The sequence below is a fragment of the Anopheles marshallii genome, chromosome 2, assembly GCF_943734725.1.
Source record: "Anopheles marshallii chromosome 2, idAnoMarsDA_429_01, whole genome shotgun sequence".
Classification (NCBI taxonomy): Eukaryota; Metazoa; Arthropoda; class Insecta; order Diptera; family Culicidae; genus Anopheles; species Anopheles marshallii.
The window spans coordinates 5,556,525-5,576,071 of record NC_071326.1 but is presented as its reverse complement, the minus strand read 5'-3'; the positions used below and the strand labels follow the sequence as shown (position 1 = coordinate 5,576,071).

The 19,547-nt window shown below is 42.7% G+C and overlaps 3 protein-coding genes across 3 annotated transcripts in view; 1 reads left to right on the top strand and 2 right to left on the bottom strand.

Annotated features, from left to right (window-relative positions):
* Nucleotides 1–2,472: 2,472 nt before the first annotated feature.
* Nucleotides 2,473–10,054, bottom strand: LOC128708902 (protein krasavietz). Its single transcript, XM_053803882.1, has 11 exons — nt 10,019–10,054; nt 8,207–8,249; nt 6,843–6,914; nt 5,797–5,970; nt 5,607–5,707; nt 5,177–5,315; nt 4,591–4,895; nt 3,730–3,837; nt 3,197–3,416; nt 2,982–3,104; nt 2,473–2,495 (listed from the first exon to the last, which is right to left on the bottom strand). Exons 3-11 carry the CDS (start codon nt 6,901–6,903, stop codon nt 2,473–2,475), a joined length of 1,254 nt encoding a protein of 417 aa, XP_053659857.1. The 5' UTR covers nt 6,904–6,914; nt 8,207–8,249; nt 10,019–10,054.
* A 783-nt stretch (nt 10,055–10,837) lies between these two features.
* On the top strand, nt 10,838–11,897 carry LOC128707160 (probable 39S ribosomal protein L45, mitochondrial). The gene is made up of 2 exons (XM_053802108.1): nt 10,838–10,885; nt 10,947–11,897. Exons 1-2 carry the CDS (start codon nt 10,838–10,840, stop codon nt 11,895–11,897), a joined length of 999 nt encoding a protein of 332 aa, XP_053658083.1.
* A 713-nt stretch (nt 11,898–12,610) lies between these two features.
* The window catches only part of LOC128710502 (regulator of G-protein signaling loco), a 45,249-nt gene continuing 38,312 nt past the window's right edge, over nt 12,611–19,547 (bottom strand). The window contains exons 3-7 of the mRNA XM_053805557.1: nt 17,095–17,466; nt 16,342–17,027; nt 15,103–16,280; nt 14,536–15,039; nt 12,611–13,563 (exon numbers count right to left, since the gene is read on the bottom strand). Coding sequence (XP_053661532.1) covers nt 12,611–13,563; nt 14,536–15,039; nt 15,103–16,280; nt 16,342–17,027; nt 17,095–17,466 — 3,693 coding nt within the window. The remainder of the gene's footprint in view (nt 13,564–14,535; nt 15,040–15,102; nt 16,281–16,341; nt 17,028–17,094; nt 17,467–19,547) is intronic.

The following is a 19,547-nucleotide window of genomic DNA, read 5'->3' as shown; positions in this document are numbered from 1 at the left end:
CGTACCTTAGCAGAGAACCTCGTTCGTAGAACGTTCGCAGAATGTATCGGGAATAGATGCAACCACTTTGCTCTCGTTTACACTTAGACGACTCTCAGCGCGTGACAGTCTTGCCTTACAATCCGTCGCGCTATTTCTGTTTCAATTCTAACGTAAAGGGACATTAACTACAACTACTACTATGACAACGAACGGACCAACTCGCGCCGTGCGGCGCTAGTAAACTTCATCAGTTTTGATTTGTGATAAACGGACAACTCATCGTGTGCGTGAAAGAATCGGTCCCAGTACTGCATTTGTTTTTTTTTCGTTCCGAGAAATAACCTTCCCGGCACAAACTACATTAACAAACAAGAAAATATGCTAATGTGAAACTAAAGAAAGTGAACTTACTTACATTCGCGTACCGTGTGCTGTGAGTAGCAAAAGAGACACATAAGATTTGAGCCCCGACAAAAAAAAACGAAAGGAGATAACAAATCATAGCGACATTCCTTCGGCAGGGTACATATTTTCTGGTTTAGATTAATTTATTATTTTTAAGCAAAAGTAACTAAATAAACGCATCATTAGTGTTGTACAATCAGAGCACTGTGTCCGTTACTATTTTCTCAATATATTACAGGTCACATTTCTCCGTATCGAGAGAGGGGGAAACAATGAATAAATATAAACCGAGTCATGTACTCTTCCCTTTGCACCGACAGTGTGTGTTGTCCCGGTTTGCTCTTGAGTTGCATATTTTTATTTGTGTGTTGAGAGTTGGTATTCTTTTAGTATTACATTTTCTCATGAATTTCCCTTGCACTTCGAACCGTTTCGCTACATTGTGTATCAAAGAGGAGCTTGTAAAACACCACGCTAATGTCTCCCGTCAGTTTCTCTGAGTGTGGATTAAGTGCGTTTTTTTGGAAGACTCCGGAAAATCAATGGTCACTTGTTTTGTATATCATCGTCAATGGCAGGCATTCTTCCTCTTCCTCCCATGAACCATATTTCAGAAGGAACATTGGTTCATCGACGTCTCGAGAAGTTTTGAATGTGCAAAAGAGCAAATTTGTCAGACGGTCAATGTCCTAAGTTGATTTTGAGATGTTTTTGATTGTGTGTACTGACAACGTGTTGTAAGTACTGAATCTAACCTGCAGTATATTATGCTACCTGAAACCCAAAAAGATGTCTGCTGATGCATCATTTTATCTGGTCTTGCCTTTTTCTAAAGTTATAGATGGATCCCTGGAGGAGTGGCCGATTCCTGACCATTCTCAGCAAATTGCATTAAGCTGCTAATACCGTTAATTGCATGTCCTCCATCTAATGAAAACACCAAAAAATTTAACAACTAAACAGCTCTCTGTAATTCGTTGTTCAGTGTGTTTTCTTATGCTCTTACAACAAAAGGTGACGAATAAAATCAATTAGTATTATTATTCTCCTTTTTTTGGTTAAGGCTGGCGTACATTTGTTTTCATTACTTTAAGATTAACTACTTGTCCTGTTCAAGGCACAAATAAAAAACGATGGTGATGATAGAAAATTATAATGACATAAGATAATCCCAAACCTTTAAGATGTTTCCGACGATTGAAATTAAACGAAACATGTGCAGATAGTAGAATGCGATATTTTTCCTTCGCGGATTTTGAAATGACGTTTAAGGATATATGTTTTTATTGCTGTATCTATCTTGTTTTAACTATATCCTCTACAACTGACCCTCTCTTTCGTTTGCAGTAATGCCCTCTGGTTTAGCAAGTGAATCAAATAAAACGTACAATATAAAATAAACATACAAAAAAAAACCCCTTTTATTCTGCTCAACGATGATGTACGATAGTCAGCTAAAGTTTTCCTTCCCTTTAAATACCTGGTCAGGATCATTGGAATTGGTCATACACAACAAGGGACACCCAAAAGATGCCAAACAGGACACACAACACGAACATAGCATACCGAAACTATTCCTTTCTACTGAGTCCGATTCGTCGAGTTCCATCGGTGCATGGAACCGCCAATCAACTTCGACAATACTCCCCTGAGCGTCCGGAACATGTATAGAATAAGATGAGGAAAACATAGGGATGGGGATAACAAAAATAAAAACAGCAATAGCAGCTCACCACTACCACCACTGCAAGAACTCAGTGAAAATCTTCCCTTTCAACCATATCTATATTTATCATCTGTTCTCTATAGAGTCTCTACACACAATGCGGTACGGGAATTTCACCCTTCCCTCGTTCTATTCAGCGCGGGCATAAATTTCATCGTTTTAAATAAAAGTAACGGGTAAAATGAGAATATATAAGTTGTGCTAGCAGCGGCGCTCGGGATGCGGAGAGTGGGGATAGTACAAACATCGTCACAGATTTATTATAGAAGAACGCAAGTGGTGTGATGGGTTGATACTGTTGTTTGTTTGGGTTGTGGTGAAAAGAGTATCCAATGCGAGAGAAACGAGATGGTTATGATTTAGTCTTCCTCAGATTCACTTTCTGCAAGTAAAGACAGAGAGAAAGAAAACAATTAAAACATTTGTAGGTTCATGTTTTCTAAATTAGTAATATTAAACTTATGGCTGGATCAATAAAGGGGTAGCTTATACAACATGTTATACTATATAGATAAAATAACGATAATTCGTTGTTGCAGCCTTTTAAAGACAAAAGTCAGCACATTAAATTTACTCAAATTTGTGTTTGCCTGATGATACGTATTCGTAGTACATCAAGCCAAACCATCTGTCCTTTTTTTAAATGTAACAACTTTATGAACCATACTGATACCAAAGCACAAAAGGGTATTCCGACGGTGAAACTTAATTTGTTTTCAATATATTCTTTAAGCATTGCCTCTCGCAGCATACAAAATTGGAAATTTTTTGATTTCGTTGGTATGCTATTAACCATAGAAGAATGCTAACATTTTACTTTATTTACACTAAAGAGTCGGAGAGGAAAGCAGCACGAATATATACATACCTTCTTCGGCGTTCTGCAGCCACTCAATGAATTTCTTCATCTGTTCCAGGAAGTGCATTTTTCCCTTGTTAGAATGGCCCTCCTTGTACCACTTCAGAATCGAATCTTCTGTGATTACTTCGGCTGCAAAGAAGAGGAACAAGTTGTAATTTCAAATGAACGATATCGAGCAATGACTGATGGATCATTGACGGCAACCAGAATATGATGCTTACTTTTGTAGAAAAGCAAAACAATCTTCGAAAAAGCCTTCATAAAGTTCATGTTTTCGTAGCAAAACTCTTGCACCTTCAACAGAAGAACCATCTCGGATCGGTCCGTGGTGGTGAACGCTTCGAACAGCGGCGTGTAGGTGCGCAGATGTTTCAGTGCTTGCTCCGCGACCAGCTCTTCCTTCTTGTTCCATTCGGCTAGTGACATAACGGTGGACCAAATCTGTAGCAAACACGAAAAAGAAAGCAAATTCAATTACTAAGGTACCCAAAAAAGTAGGCCAACAAACAAGTAATCTATCTCAAAAGGTAATGTTCCAAAAGTGTGAATGAGATATGCCCAAACAAAGCTTGCTTATGCAAAACTTTGAATAATGATGGAAAATAACACACACACACACACACACTTTAAGGACATGATCAGATCATATCAATTTGGCTAACCCTTTAGAACCACCAGACGATGTGGATCCGCCAATAATGGATTTGTCTCGGGTGCCATCAAGCATGATACTATTTACGATATGGATACTTACGAGACCAACTACTTCATGCTCGGGAATGTTTGATTTCGTCGACATTTCCTTCGCGTCGGCGATAATATCCTTAATTGTCTTATTATCGTTAATATCATCAATAAGCAGCTGTGAAATATACGAATGAAAGATAAATGATGTAAGTACACTTTATCATGAACCAGCTAATATAGCATAGTTTACAACGTGTAATGTTTTAAATCTTAACGCGCTGGATAAAATTTTGTATTATCGAGCGCAGTACGACTTAAAAATGTTTAGTATACCAGGTGACATTAAATTCTCCGGCAGGAGAAGTTCTTTTATCGATAACCAAAGGGACCGGATGTCTTTTGAACCATTTCCCTATTGATCACAATACTTGTTCTGGAAGTACATTCACCAAAACATTATTCTTATTTGATGGGCTCTACTATTATCCTTTTGTTAGTTGTCTCAGATTAATTAAAAAGCAAGTAAACACTTCAAAATTCCGAAACTATTTACCGAAGCACAGATCTGAGCATTATCTTGCACACGATTTCCCACTAAACAGAACGATAAAAGCGATACTATTTAGTTCTACTAACTAATGTGCGTATTTGGTCGGTCAACGGTTCAGCATTTACATCAACAAACTGTTTGCAACATCAAATGTTCGTATAAGCGTACGTCCGTAACCGACACAATAGTAAATGAGTCGGAAAACATGTTAGGTCGCTGACACTATGGATTATATTTTAGCACACTTTCGACACCTACAAATGGTATCCATTAAGCATCATGAGCAGGCTCTAATAGGTGCGTATTTTGAAAGACAGGCAGAAATTATAGGTCACTGCCGCCTATTACCATATGGCTTCAATCGGACGTTGAACGTACCTGCGTCAGTTCTCGCTTTGCTTCCTGGCTCGCCTGAGCCATATGGAGCTTGAAAATTTCGGCCAGATCCTTCTCAACAAGTACCGTCTTGAGGTAGTCCTCGCTGCGCTTGTTCATGGGCAGAAAGTCCATTAGGCGGGTGTCGAGACCACCCTTGCGCAGAGCCGCCACCAAGGGCGCATTGCCACCCTTCTCTTGCTTGAAAGTGATAAACACCTCTAGCAGAAACTCCAGCGCTATCCCATCCTTCGTCAGGTGTTCATTGTTCAGCACGTTCAGCACTTGCGGTGGAATGGATCCATTAGCTGGAAAGAAAGAAACGAGTGGGAAAAAATACATACATCAAAACCTCGTGCGTATTAGCGACACATTTATTGTCAGCGATGCTGATAATAATGTTATAGTTCTCATTGACGCCAGAGGTCATAGAACTAAGTCGGACCGATAAAAGCGTAAGCAAAATAAACTATACGGTTATTTAATTTAGGCACGTTTATTTTTAAACACCTTCGGCGTGATCAAAAGCACAGCTTCCGGTAATGATCCTGGTGCCATAAATCTAAACTACACCATAGTTAACACTTACCCATCCACAGAGCTGTCATGCGAGCGAGTTTGATCCTTTCGAGTGGAGTAAAACCCTTGATGAAAATCAGAATTTTCTTCATTTCCTCTTCAAACATTTTCTCGAGATACTTGTATCGACGCATAAGCCGTATAAAGATCTTTATAGCAACGGAAAGAAATTTGAAATAAATAAAACGCGTCAGTTAAGGTGTCTTCACAATTTCATGGACATTATACATATAATGATAGTAGTAGTACGTTGTAGGAAACAAAAAAAAGATACGAGTTTACAGCAAAGGAACACGAATCTCAAGCAAGAAGTTTCCATATTTATATAGCACACGTGTCTACACCGGAATGTTGGCATGTTGTTTTCAACATTCGGCTCTAGCTAAATGTGTGCAAAATCCCAACCCAACACACGAAAGATTAGCCCATTACTTATGTACCTGCTCATGGTTCCGCATCGATTCCATGTCTTCCGATGCTGCGAATATACAGCGATCGGTACGTGGTTTCTCGCCATCTTGTGAGATAGATCCTCCGGGTACTGTAACAATAATGTTATGTCTCTGGGTCAGTCAAATCAATCATCCACGAACAAGCTACGTGCACGTGACAAACTTTCTCTTCACTTACCGAGTAATCCACCAGCAATTAAGATATCGAATAATACTTCACCGTAGCGACGATAGTCGAGTTTATTACCAGCGCTGTCAAGGTACTTGTAAATTTGCTCTAGATCTTCAGCTGAATCGAGACCTGCAATGACCGCGTCACGGAATCCCGTGGGGTCATTCTTCTCTCTTTCATCTGAAAAATAAAGTAAGCAAAAACTAGTAAGTGTTTGATTTCGGGAGAATAAACAATTGGGTGTCATTTACCAATAAGCTCTTTTTCAATAATTCTGTAGCCAGGCTGCGTATTACGACACATATAACTTTGACGTGTGTAACATAGCTGAGCCGAAGCCAATATTAATCTTACAGTTACTTAAAATTTCGTATCCACAAACTGATGAGGAAGGCATCTTGTTTCTGGCAGGGAACTGTATATTTTAAACCTCATTTTATGTTTATTGAGTTTAAGCTTCAACTCTGATAACCAATTGTCAAATAACCAACGAATCAAAAACATTAAAACCGCATTCACTCAGCGTTCTTGTCTTTCGTTCACCTAACTTCTTCAGTAAGAGGCGTTGTTATGTAGCCAGACTCCGTGTTATGACACATATAGGGTATGCGTTTGCACATGCATAACATAGCTAAGCCGAAGCCAATATTGATTTCACAGTTTCAAACATATAATTATCCACATACAGATGAAGACGCATCGTGCATGTGGCAGGGAACTGTGATGTTTTTTTTTTCTTTTATAAGGTATCCAGTTTGATGTTTCCTATGTGTACAATTAACTTCATCCGAAGGAACAGGTCCCAACAACGCACTCAAACATTACAATGCGTATGCAAATGAACAATCGATTATACTATACCATAACCATAACTATACCATTTCACACACGAATGTTTCCATTAGGAAACTCGTATGCAAAAATGGTGAAAATTATCCATTTTTTAAAGCATACGCTAGTTTCAATTGACAATTGATTACAATAAACACTAAAATAAAGCGTAAAGTTGTCTAAAAAAGAGCATATTGGGCCAATATCATCATTAAACTTACCCCTTTTCCTGGTCTTAATGCGTTGACCTGATAGTACTGGTCTTTCGGCTTTCTGACTCATACAACAAATTACTGCAAAACAAACGAGGAGAAATAACATTTTAATAAATCGGCAGAATTGAAAAAAGTCATTTGGATATTTTATAATAGTTGAATCCCTTATTCTAAGTGGTGTTTATGTTAAATTATTATCCTTCTCTTGTTCGCTACATTTGTTTCTTTAAAAAATCGTATTGCTACCATATCTCAGGTTGTTGCTAATTCAACTCAAACGTATGCCCCACGGAAACAACAGAAGGATTGGATTAAAACAGAACGTATCCGCCCCCGTGCGTTCGTCCGTCCGTTTCCCATGACCTAAATAAAATAAACAGACCATACTGTCAGCGGGCCTTGGACGTCGTTCACGTTTGTCCTTGCAAAGTTACCTCGATGCAACGAACAGAGACAAGTATATACACACTTCAGGGCTTTCCACTGTAAGTTCGTAACGAACGGTGTTCGTCAGAACAAACAACTTTTCTAGTGACCATTTAAACAATCTAAATGTTTAAAGAAAAAAACCTAAAAGAAATTTCTTTTGAAATTATCATGGTATGCGTGATGATTACTTTCAAACGTAAAAACTAAAACAGATGCATGTATGTTGGTGCAAAACAGTCAAACAAAAGGAAACAAATAGGATTCGAAACGTTCACAAACAAAATAGTGATGATGGTTGCAATGCGTGTACGCAGCCTGAGGTACAGGACTGAGAAGAAATGTACCGTAGTAAAAATGTGATGCACCGGCCTTGCAGAGTAGTAAAAAACAAGGGTAATCAATCCAAAACTCGCGCGGTCGTAACAATACTGTTGGTCCGTCGAAAGTATCTTACCCGTGTTTTCTTCAATCACGAAAAATAATTTTCAATTTCTCTGTTCCCCTGACGACGATGTGAGCTTTTTATGGGTAGTCGTATGCGTACGTTCGTAAACTGATCTGAAAAAGGGCAATACGAAGGTGAGAGATGGTACACGGTCAAATAGGGAGCGGAATAGTCCACACGCAGTGGGAACCGCTAACCAAAAATTAAGCATTTCAAGAAATTCCTCTGTTTTTCCGTAGATGTCTCTTCTGATCTAGTTTTCCCGAGATGATTGAAATAATTTCAGCATAAGACAATACTACCTCATCTATTCCTAGCCTAGGACCGAAAGCAACATTTCTTCCAATCGAAGCCGATTGCGCTTCGAATCAATCGAAAGAAATTAAATGCCTCCATAAAACGCTAAGTTTGCCTGAAACACATTTGCTAAGGGTACGGAAAATACTAAAACTAACTAAACATAAATGAAAAACAAAAGAAATAAAATAAAGCTTACTTAGTTACTGGGTTTCCGCAAAAATGAAGTCGTCGGGTCCGATCTATCCAATCACAAATGGGGGATATGTGTGTAATAAATTGTTTAGAAAGATAAATTAACAAAATTAAAATCTGTCACGCGCGCGCTCGGCTTGCTCTCCTTTCTCTTATTTCCAGTTCAAATTACTCCTGTGTGTTGTTGCCCTGCGTTCTTCTCTGAACTTTTTGCCTAGATCTTTGAAGCTTTTGTTTTTGTGTTTCTTTGTTCTTTTTGTCTCCCAAATAAAGCGCACACACACACACCAAGGAGTGTAACTTTCTTATTATTTCGTGACGACGAGGTGTTTGGTTGTGCTGTGCGGTGGTAAATTGGTGAGGCGGATGTGATGAAAATGAAGACACTACTTCTACCAAAAAGAAAAAGAAGAAGAAAACAAAACACAATGAAACATTGTTCTTTCGACGCGCTTGATGAAATCATAAAATTTGTTGGTTCTTGTATCCTTGCATCTCTCATCGTTGCACTGTGCAAGATAATTTTGCCGAAGCGCACAGCTTTGAATGTGTATATAAATACCTCATTTCATATACAATTAAATGTGCATGGTTAGCATGCATATGCTAACTAGCAGACAAAGCGATACGCAAGTACACAGGCAGCCACAGATTGTACATGTTAGTGCAACGTTGGGGGATTCCTCGATCTTGAGAGCGTATGGTACGCCTAAACCGCCAATAACCGGTTTATGCACAATGTAATTGCCGTCACAAGCAACTTTTTTCTGCTACTCGCTACATCTAGCCAGATCGCTCCTGCTCACCCTTCGGCAATAGGAGTATCTCGCACGGCATGATAAAGGCCGCACACGTGCACATGATGACTGTGACATCGATTTAACCCAAGAAAGGTTTCTGCGTTGCCTTAAAATGAAACAACCGCGCGTGTTAGCATTGAAAACTTCAACCATCCACTTCCGCAAGCTGCAATTACGCTCAAAACCATACTGTAAAGGTTATGTTCAAGGCAATTCACCATCAGTTCGCAGCGTAACTGGGTTGCCACAAAGCGATTGCCCACAATCTACCCACAAAGATAGATCGATGACGATGATGATGACGACGACGAAGAAATGTCTCCCTTCCTATGGTAGTTTATACACTGCAATCCAACATGACACATCGTCACAAAAAGCTAGGTTAGGATTTTCCATCCGCTCGCCGCACCAAACCCAATGACAGCCACAAGATAGCAGCAGAGGTGGTTCATGACAATTTTCCATTGGCCTCATGCTATGCCCGAAAGCACATATGAAAAGAAAAGGTTGCTTTGCTTTCTGCAATTTGCGGCCGCATACAGTAGCGAGCAAAAGAGGTATTTTAAACCTCTTGCCAAGCTCATTTTCCTCACACAACACACAAAGCAACGAAAAGTGAGTGAGCGATGTGCTTGTGTGTGCCCCTGTGAAACGCCATTTCGCATTCCACACGAAGTGGCCATCTTTAAGCCTTTTTCAATAAACGGAATTGTTCGGGAAGGCCACTTTCAATCCCGTACAACGATGATGATCATCGCGTATTTCTCGCCGTCGTGGCGTAGAATTGCTTCCCTTCTCAGTGGCACACACGCTTGAAGCGCTTATTCAAGATGGAACCCTCCCGCTACCTTTCTGAAGCTAACCAACGACGGGGTAAAATTTACATGACAAAAAAAACTCGTTTTCAGCCGGATATTAGTCTCCAACTGTTTTACCTAACATTCTAACCATCTGCCTAACCAATTCTTTACCTTTGCCCGAGCGCGAGGGCAACCCTATGAAGGGACTTTACTTACAAATTTAATAGTTATTTCGCGGAGCACTTGACTGAACACAACGATCACACCACACGCGCTGACGATGGAGAAAGAAAAGTATTGCTCGCTGTGCACAGGAAATTACCACTCGGGCAGTTTTCGGCCCATCAGACGATTCAACCGAGCAGGCAGGGTTCGTCGTCCTCAAACAACCGCTCGAATGATTGTCGTTCAAAATGACGGTTGAAAAGTCTTATTTTATCAATAAAAACACGGCGGACTAAATTTTCTTTAGTTTTTCCATTTGAAGATCTTTATACAGCCATATTGTTCCGCAGTAAATAGATAAAAATTCTAAGTTCATTTTCAAACACTTTTTTCTACTTCTGTGAGTATTTCTCGAGCTTCACTACTAAAACGAATATATATTAGTATCAAACTACAATAAATGTACAAATGTTAACTAAATCCATAAGAATTGCGATAAGGAAATGTAGGATTATGCATTTAATATAAAACTAGAACATAAGCTGCACATTTCAAATGTTGTTGCGAATCCAGTGCTATGGCTCATAAACACATCTGTCATCTTTAGCAGAATATCTCCTGCCATCTTATTTTCTATCGCTTTTAGCTATTTCAATACCATTCTTTTTTGTCTGTGGAACTTTTGGAGCGTGATTTTATGCACAATTCGTTTTATGCTCTTGGAATGCAATAAAACCTTGATCCCTGCCGATTCTCTGCTTCAGACGATTGACTGAGAGCAACTGGATTGTTTATTGGGTGTTTCAACATCTTATGTCATCTTTGTTAGACTTTTGATTTGACAGCTGAGTTGATTTGTACAATAAAAACATGGCATCGTTCGTTGCGGCCAGTCGCTCAGCGATTAAATTTTTACAGGTAAACACACTAAATACCGCCTAGAGTTCACGAAGCCTAAAATCTATAAGTATTGTTTTAGCTTCCACCTGTTAGAATCCTTGCCCCATGCCTTCAGAATGCGACAGCTATCAATCAGCAGCAAGTTCGACACCGGCGTACGAAGCATTGGGATCCAAAGTGGAAGCGATTGCGTAAAGCCAAGTTCGTCAAGATCGACATACCGAACATGAACGAAAAGGCGGACGAACTGTCGCAGGACCAGTTGAAAACTCGCATGAAGGAGCGTGGCATTTTACCACCCCGCCCGTGGTTGGAGCGTCCTTTCTACATCAGCTGCACGGGCGGTGTCTTCGAGCCGTACGTGCCGCCAGAAGGTGATGGTCGCATGTCGGCTATATCGCGCGAAGGTGCTAAGCAAAAGATAGAACAGTTGGAAAAGAAAACTAAGTCGATGATGGCGGTCCGGAAGATTCGGAATTACGATGAAGATTTTGAACCGCCCGAGTTCGCTACACTGGCCCAGGATATCTACATCGATGCTCACAACACGTTGTGTGAAAAGAACAAGTACAAGCTGCGGGAGATCGTTACGGAGCGAGCGTACCCGGAGCTGATGCACAATATCAGCGATAAGACGATTCGTTGGCAGTTTTTGAAATCACTCGAACCGCCCCGTGTGGTCCACGCGCGCTGCACCGATGTCATCACCAAAGAGAACGTGTTCGCCCAGGTGACGGTCCGATTCCACAGCCAGCAAACGTTGGCCATTTATGACCGCTTCGGCCGATTAATGCACGGCAGTGAAACGTTACCGAAGGATTGTCTCGAGTACGTCGTGTTCGAAAAGCATCTGGCAAACGAGTATGGCGTTTGGCGGTTGCACGAAAAGATTATTCCCGATTGGATGCCACCGAAGGCACCCGCATTCATTACGTACCGTGTGGATGATGAACCACCGGTGGCCGCTTCGGAAGCAGAACCGAAGGAGGTGGTTTCGGCAGACAAAACTGGTACGATTGCAACCGCATGAATGGTGCTAATTTGTTAGCGTTAATAAAAATGCATTATTAGTCATGATAATAAAATTATGTAACGAAACAACTCGTTCAAACGAAGCATGTTTGTTGAAATAATCATTTAACTCTCCAGTGAGACACTCAGAAATACGCGAAATATTTGTCTTAAATGTCTTTCTAAGACATCCGCACGAAGCTAAGGCAATTTGTGACGAACGACCCCTTAACAAATGTTGGCAGATTGGACATCTTCTTAAACAGCTTAACGCACGCACGTGCACAAAATCCTTTTTATGTAAATATTATAGTTGTAGACTAAAGTTTCTTTCGTTTTAGATAATCATGTCACCTATAATTTTGAACAAACTTTTCGAACGAGCATTTATCAGAAAACACAAATTGTTACAAAATTAAATAATTTATTTTTATTCCACCTTCAGTTATTCAACCTTCCAGACGGAAGGCCATGTCTAGTTTGGACTATTTACAAAGGAATCATATACCTTTTGCGTGGCGAACCATTAACATCACAACACCACATATCACGCCGATTCTATGTAATCGTACCCTTTAATTGCGCTAACACTGTTCAAATTTAGCAATAAATTAATTTGATTACAAATCTCTTCTTTAGTTTAATTTTACGCTGCCAAAATACGATAGAAACGGAGCAATCTAATCAACCGTGTGCTTATTCTCGTCCTGTCCTTATACACAACACATTGCCCTACACAAAACTACTATTCCCTTGATCGAAATATACATTGCGAGCTTGCGCAACGGCGACACTGATCGCTGGCGTGGAAGATGAGGACGAAATCACCATACTGCCACTCTCCGTGGCACTACCACTGACACGTCGACTTCCGCCCGGTGCGTCGTTGTGCGCTGACGAGCTTACAGTACCATTGCTCCCTACAGTCGTTCCAATGCCACCATTATTATTGCTGGTGGGATGATTATTGCTTATTGTACCGGAAGGATTAGGACCACCACTGACAGTTGCAGTACTATTACCACTAAAACTATTTCCCGTATTTCCATTGGTGCTTAGTGAGAGACCACCGTGCCCATCATTACCCGTATTCCCGGGTGGTCCCGGTGCATACGAGGCTGCAACAGGATGTCCCCAGTTGGATGGTTTCATCGGGAGAATCTTCGGCTTCGGAGGTAATGGTGGGGGACCCTTTTGATTATCAGCCGTACCGCCGCTCGTTTGCCCATCCAGCCCATTCGATACTGGTGTCGCTGTCTGGTAGCGCGTTCCGGCATGATGATGAAAATGATGATAATGCTGCCCGTGTGGATGATGATGCGGATGAAGATGATGATGATGGTGGTGGGACGGATACTGTACCAATGGGTAGGGATTGCCAGCAGCTGTGTTGCAAGTGGCCGCACCATTACCATTCGTGGTGGACGCTCCTGTAGAATGGTAATGAAGCGGATGTAAATGATTGCCTTGACTCGGTGGCGAGCTGTCTGGTGATGTCTCATGCGGATGATGTTCGCAACAACCGATGGTGGTCAGATCACCTTCAGCCGCAGTGCTAGAATCGCTGGAATGGTCACCGGTACTGAGGTGGTGCGATACAGAATTGGATGAGATGGTGCGTGGTGTTGCCGCCACTGACGGTTGCCCGTTGTAGGGTCTGGCATGGGTGAAGACTAGGGTAGTGTCTGGAAAGGATATATGCAGAGTATGCCGATTAGCGTATTGATGGACAGGACCACAATTGTTCACAGGGTTTTAGTAACGATGTAGTAATGAAATGTTTCATGCTTAATCTACAATATATTTTACTGAAGTCTTATTAAACAAATTCAAATCATGCATGTTAAATTAAACAATAAAATGGACAGAATAAATTGAAGAAAAAAAAACGTTTTTTAACTCTTCCGTATTGATTCAAAAATTAATGAAATGCAAAATTTTATAATTAGAAACGCATAACCGTAAACAATAAACAAATAACACACAACTTAAGAAAAAACATACAATATTACTTTTACACCCAATATACACAACTCTATTATAGTGGTGTGAAATTTGATTAAAACAGATACAAAAATAGCAGACGTGTGTGGAAGTGATAACAAATTACAATAAAATAGCGCACACGAAATAAAAAAAAAGAATCTAAACAGGAATGCAAATGGAAATGTATTAAAGGACAATAAAGTGAGATACAACAACACACAACACGAACATACAGATGTGACGCCCATACGCACTTATATAAAAAGGTAGGTACCGGTACAGGCGAATTGGATCGGAAGCATAATGGGATATAGTTTGTTGGTTGGCTGTTCTATTGCTAAAACATTTGTCCCAGGGTGCGTTTCGCCGGACAATCTGGACAACACTAGCCGAGAGCAACTTCTACCACGCTCGATATGCTCCCTGTTTCAGTGTTCGTGTTTGATGTTCGTGGTTCGGGAATAGTTCACGCGATGAGTTCACGCACACACACGTTCACAGACAGAAGAAAATTAATGGAAAAATAGAGGAAATGTTAGTAGATCGTTGATAGTAGATTAGTAAGAAAGTGAAGCTTCACTTTGCCATAGTTTGTTTTCGCTGTAATCTGTTAAAGGTTGCCGTAAACCAAAAGCTACACTGCATAAAATTACTCCACGCGGATCACTTACCGGCATAGCTTGTTTCGGACTGCGATCCACCGCCTCCGCCGGTTCCAACACCACCACTGTGAACGTGAAAGGGATCATCTTGTGGTAGTGGCGACGCGTTACACTGAGTGGACAGATTCAGATGACTATCGCTAACGGCCGTATGGACTGGTGAGCCTGGACCGGACAGATTTTGTCGACCGCCTTGACCGGTAATCGATAACCGTGGGGCCGGTTGGGGTTTATTGATCTGCTGTAGCGATCCTCCGACAAACTCACTGGTCGGTGTGGCGGCCTCTGAGCGACGGGCAGGTTTGCTGCGCATCAGCTTAGACGGACCTGCCGTCGTTGATGCTGACAATGCCGTATTGATGGACCCGGTGCTAGAGTTTACCAGTGGAGCCGCCGCAGCGGTGGAAAAGTTTTCCTTATCCTTCAGAAAATCCGGCAACTCAAAATTTATTTCCGTACCCCGTTGATCCTCCAGACGACTCCTCTGGGCTCGCTTTAATCCTTCCAGTAGCTCTGTTAATAATACACTTTAAATTAGTAATGTTCTTAGGGTTACTTACTATTCGTTCGCCATACCATCGTTCTGTGACCGCGTTGGGATCTGCAGCTTTACACCCGCCTTCAGTTTTGCGATGATTGGCTTTTTGATGCCCAGATTGTTCACACTTTCTCCTCCGTCCTCAGATCCACCCGTGGAACACTTTTTACTTTTTGCTCCTCGACCACTCTCGGAGGGTGCTGCATTGGACCCACGGCGACGAAATCGATCGCGTCTCGTTGAGGACGTGTCGGACACACAATCCACATCCGGTGGTCCCTTTCCAACTGTCCCATTACTGGCCGTTTTACCGTTCATCAGCTCGTTAAACACTTTGTTCGTAATCTCATCCAGTGTGTTAAGCTCCTGCTGAACTCGGCCACCAGCCGTTCCTTGCTGATCATCCTTTACCGGTTCCGTCTGTTCCTTGGCACGCGTTTGATTTTGGTTCATTTTGTTATTGCACGTGGCGGCGGCTGCTGCGCCGCTTCCGAATAATTGCTGACTTTTAGTGGTCGTTGCCACCGCATAGGAAGGTGGATTAGAGGACGGGATGACAAAGGTGTGCGGTTGTTGCGGCTGATTGGCGCCCGTTGGCTGACTGTTCAGAAGTTGCTGCTGTTGCTGCTGAAAGTGATGCACAATCTGTTGATGGGTGGCCGTATTTATAACGGGGCGTGCACCGGCCAATGGACGACCAAGCTCGGAATGAACCGGTCCACCGGAAGATTCATTCGCGCTGCGTATATACAAATACAAACCATCCACCGTGGTAACCGGTTGCGTCATATCGAGTGAAACATCAACCGCTGAGTGCACTTCCACCTTCATCTGGTCTAGCTCGTAATTGTACTTGTATAGGATGGGTCGCAATACGTCCGCCAGCGGTTTCGTTGCCTTACTCTTGACCGATATCATTTTGCGGTTTGGAAGGTTTAGCTTGAATACAACGCGCTGATCGATGTTCACCTCCTTGCCGGACAAACTCACCGACGGACCGTCCAGATCAAGTGGTTTTGTACTGCCGGCCAAAAACGCCTCGTAAGCATTGTATACGATGCCACGCTTTTCGAGTAACCGTTCTACCAGCTCCTTGATCGTTTCGTTCGATCGCGTCTGCACGACGGTCGTTGCACCGTTGGAAAGGATCACACGACAAAGCGTGTTGCGCGAGTCATCCGGATCGTAAGATTTACCACCGATCGCCGCATCAAAACTGTAACAGAAAGCATTGTATGAATGGCTGGATATAGGATGGAGAATTTCATTACACTCACCTTGCTAATGAGCTCCGTGAGCTGTGTATATCACTAGTGGAATTAGTTGAGAGTAGCTTCAACGTGTTGCTACTACTACCCCCGCCCGCTGTTGCCATGCCAGAGCCTTTCTCTCCATTTCCTGCTCCGGACGAACCGCCCTTCCCATTATCCTTCTTGGATGCATCCGAATCACCGCGATCCTTCGATTTACAGCGTGTCTTCCGATGCCACGGTAACAACGATTTTCTCCTACGATCTTCAGCATTGCTGAGCGACTTTTTTAACTTAGTCACACTGGCAGCATTCGCCGCGCTGGTGGACACCATCGTGGAGCTCGTACGCAACATCGGATCCAACTGTTCACCTGGATACGGTAAAATTTGTCCCTTCGCTTCCGCCTCCTGGCACACACGGTACATATCCGATTTGATGAACCGTTGATAGCTATCAAACTTCATCAGATTGAAAATCTGTTTCTGTGCGGCCGCAAACAGTGTCGTCTCTGCCTGGGGAAGATTTTCCAACGCAATGTTTCGTGCGATCGAATCCACATTCACCGGTTCACTGCAGCCAGATTCAAGATGCCGCGCAAATATTGCCTGTGCCTCACGTGCGCGCTCTTCACGCTCGGTTAACTGTCGATAACGCTCGCACGCCGTCCAGAAGTAGATGTTTTCCGCGGAGAACTCCTTCTTGAGAAATTCCTACAAAAAGAGAGCGAACAGCATTATATTGCGGAATAGTTGAGCTTCAAATAGTGGAATTTCTTACCGAGAATGTATGCAGTCCTCCAGCATCTTCCAGCAGTTTCTCGAACGAGGTTCCCCATGAAGCGACACCAGTCGGGCCGGCAGCTGCCGTACTGCCACTTCCAGCAGTTCCCAATGTACCGCCACCTGTCGTGACAGAGGTGGACTCGGTCGATAATGTATCAACGCCACCGGTGTACGGGTTGTAGCCACTTTTGGTCGAACTGTAGTCATCGTCAATGGATTTAGTGTACACGTCGCTTTCTGACGCGGCCAACGATGAGGGTCGTCGAGCCGATCCATTAGTCGGAGTACGATGTTCTGTCGAGCGCGATCGCAACGAGGATTGGCCCCAGCGGCGGAACGGCGATGCATTGTGATTGATCTGCTTGCCCTGCGAAAGACGGGAAATACGATGAGAAAATTAATTAACCAAAATTGATAGCAAGAAGTCCGTAGTATTGAAATATTAAATAACTTTTAGAAAGGTTATGCTTCTTCCCACCCGTTTATCACATTTTCCCTGGCTTCTAGTCACACAATTCTTTTTCTCATCTCTTTAATTTATCTCCCAACACGCTTTGCCATCTTACATCTTGCTCAGACTCAGCTGCCGGTGGTGCGACCACATTTATCTCCGGTATGATCGCTTTACGTCCACGACCAGTACTGCCGGTGATGGTGGAACTACGCTGGTCACCCTCAGTACCACCATCGTTACCGATGCTGCTGGCATATATTTCATCCTCCTTGATGAAACCCATCATCTTGAAGCCGACATGCTCGTGTGATGTGAGCAGCATGTTTGCACGTTGCTCACCGTCGTGTTGCGTCTCGCCGCTCGGGCTACCTTTGTCGACGTCTTGCGGAACGTCTGTATCGACCGGAACCACCGTTGGGGCCGGTGTGATACACGCGGGTGCGGCAAAAAATCGTTTCCGCTCGACGTTCCGGCGTAGCGTACTGCCGCTGCGCTGGAACGTTGTGGCCGGTGGACGATCGTTACCGTTCCGGGTCTCTTTGCCGTTAGCGCTGTTACTGCTGTTACTGTTGTTATTGCGGTCCAGTTGCAGTGGCGCATTTGCTGACGCCTGCTCACTGTAATGTTTGTACATTCACCTCACAGAACTATCACGCCGGTACAGGAGACTAATGTGAAACGTACGCGTGGAGTTCGTAGGGCAATATTTGCTTAGCTCCAACGTCCGTGAACATTACACCACGTGCAACACCAGCCTGTCCGACTGCATTTCAAAGACTTCAAAGATGTTGTTATAGCTCTGCACGTATCTCTTAGCTACCACAACACTGCAATGTGAACGTTCAATGTTTCATTAGCTTCGAACAATGTGTTGAACTGTTAAGAGGATGAAACTGATTGAGTTTCTGGCTTTAATTTTTCTCTGTTTTACAATCGTTTCAGATTTTTTTTTTGGTGAAAGGACACGCAACATGAGCCGTCTCTCCTACCCAAGCACATTACATTTGACGCTTTATATCAAATTAAATTATTTCTGGCAGATTGATTGACACGTTTGCCAGACCGGGGCCCGTCGTTAACGGTGCTAGATTTTCGACACCACACGCGTTAAATTATGGCGCAGTAACCGATTCCAATTGTACGGACGGATTGGAAAGTAAGGGTTAAATTGGTTTGCACCCCTCAGTTTAACGCCAACCGATGACATATATTTTATTTTACTTTATTTTCTGCACGATTTGCTGCCGTGCCTTCACTTCCGTGATCGGTGTTGAAGCGGTGGTTTTCGTTGTTATTAAAACATGTAAGAAGCATTAAATTCCACATAATACGATACCGTGGTGTGGTAAGCTTTATTTTTACTTTTATGTTTAAACGCACATCAAAGTCGATCGTCCATCGACATGTGGAGCCGCGACCGCTGCACGCAAAACATGTCATTGACATTGGGTGAATAAAAACGCTCAATTTATCTTCCAATATCAATCCGGCCCGACACCCGACAGATGGCCTTCCCGCGGTGCGCGCGAATGTGTCGTAAGCTATCGAAACTTATTGATAATCGTTGTTTTAAATATTTGACGAAAAGGCTATCGGATCTCGACCAACCGGAACGCATCAAAAGCCACTAAAAGCCATGGGAGGTCACAAACTATCTTTACTCTCTCCAGCAAAACTCCACTACAAAACCTCCCGCCTCGGAGCCGTCATTGGGAAAATGATTTTCGGAAAACAGTTGATCCGTTATGATGAAACGAAAAAACTACCAACGAACCCCAACGGATAGTGCCAGTCGTTAGACGTAATGCCTATACTTAATGACACGTTGCGGCCTCGCCGCAATCGCGGTGGTCTAAACAGTGGAAACTGAATTTAAACGTGTTTTAAAACACTCCAACCATCAGGCTGCGGTAGGGGATGGGTTGTGACCCTCTGCCTGTATCAGCGTTAGACATCTAATCAACATGTATATAGCATCCTAAAGACATGTTATG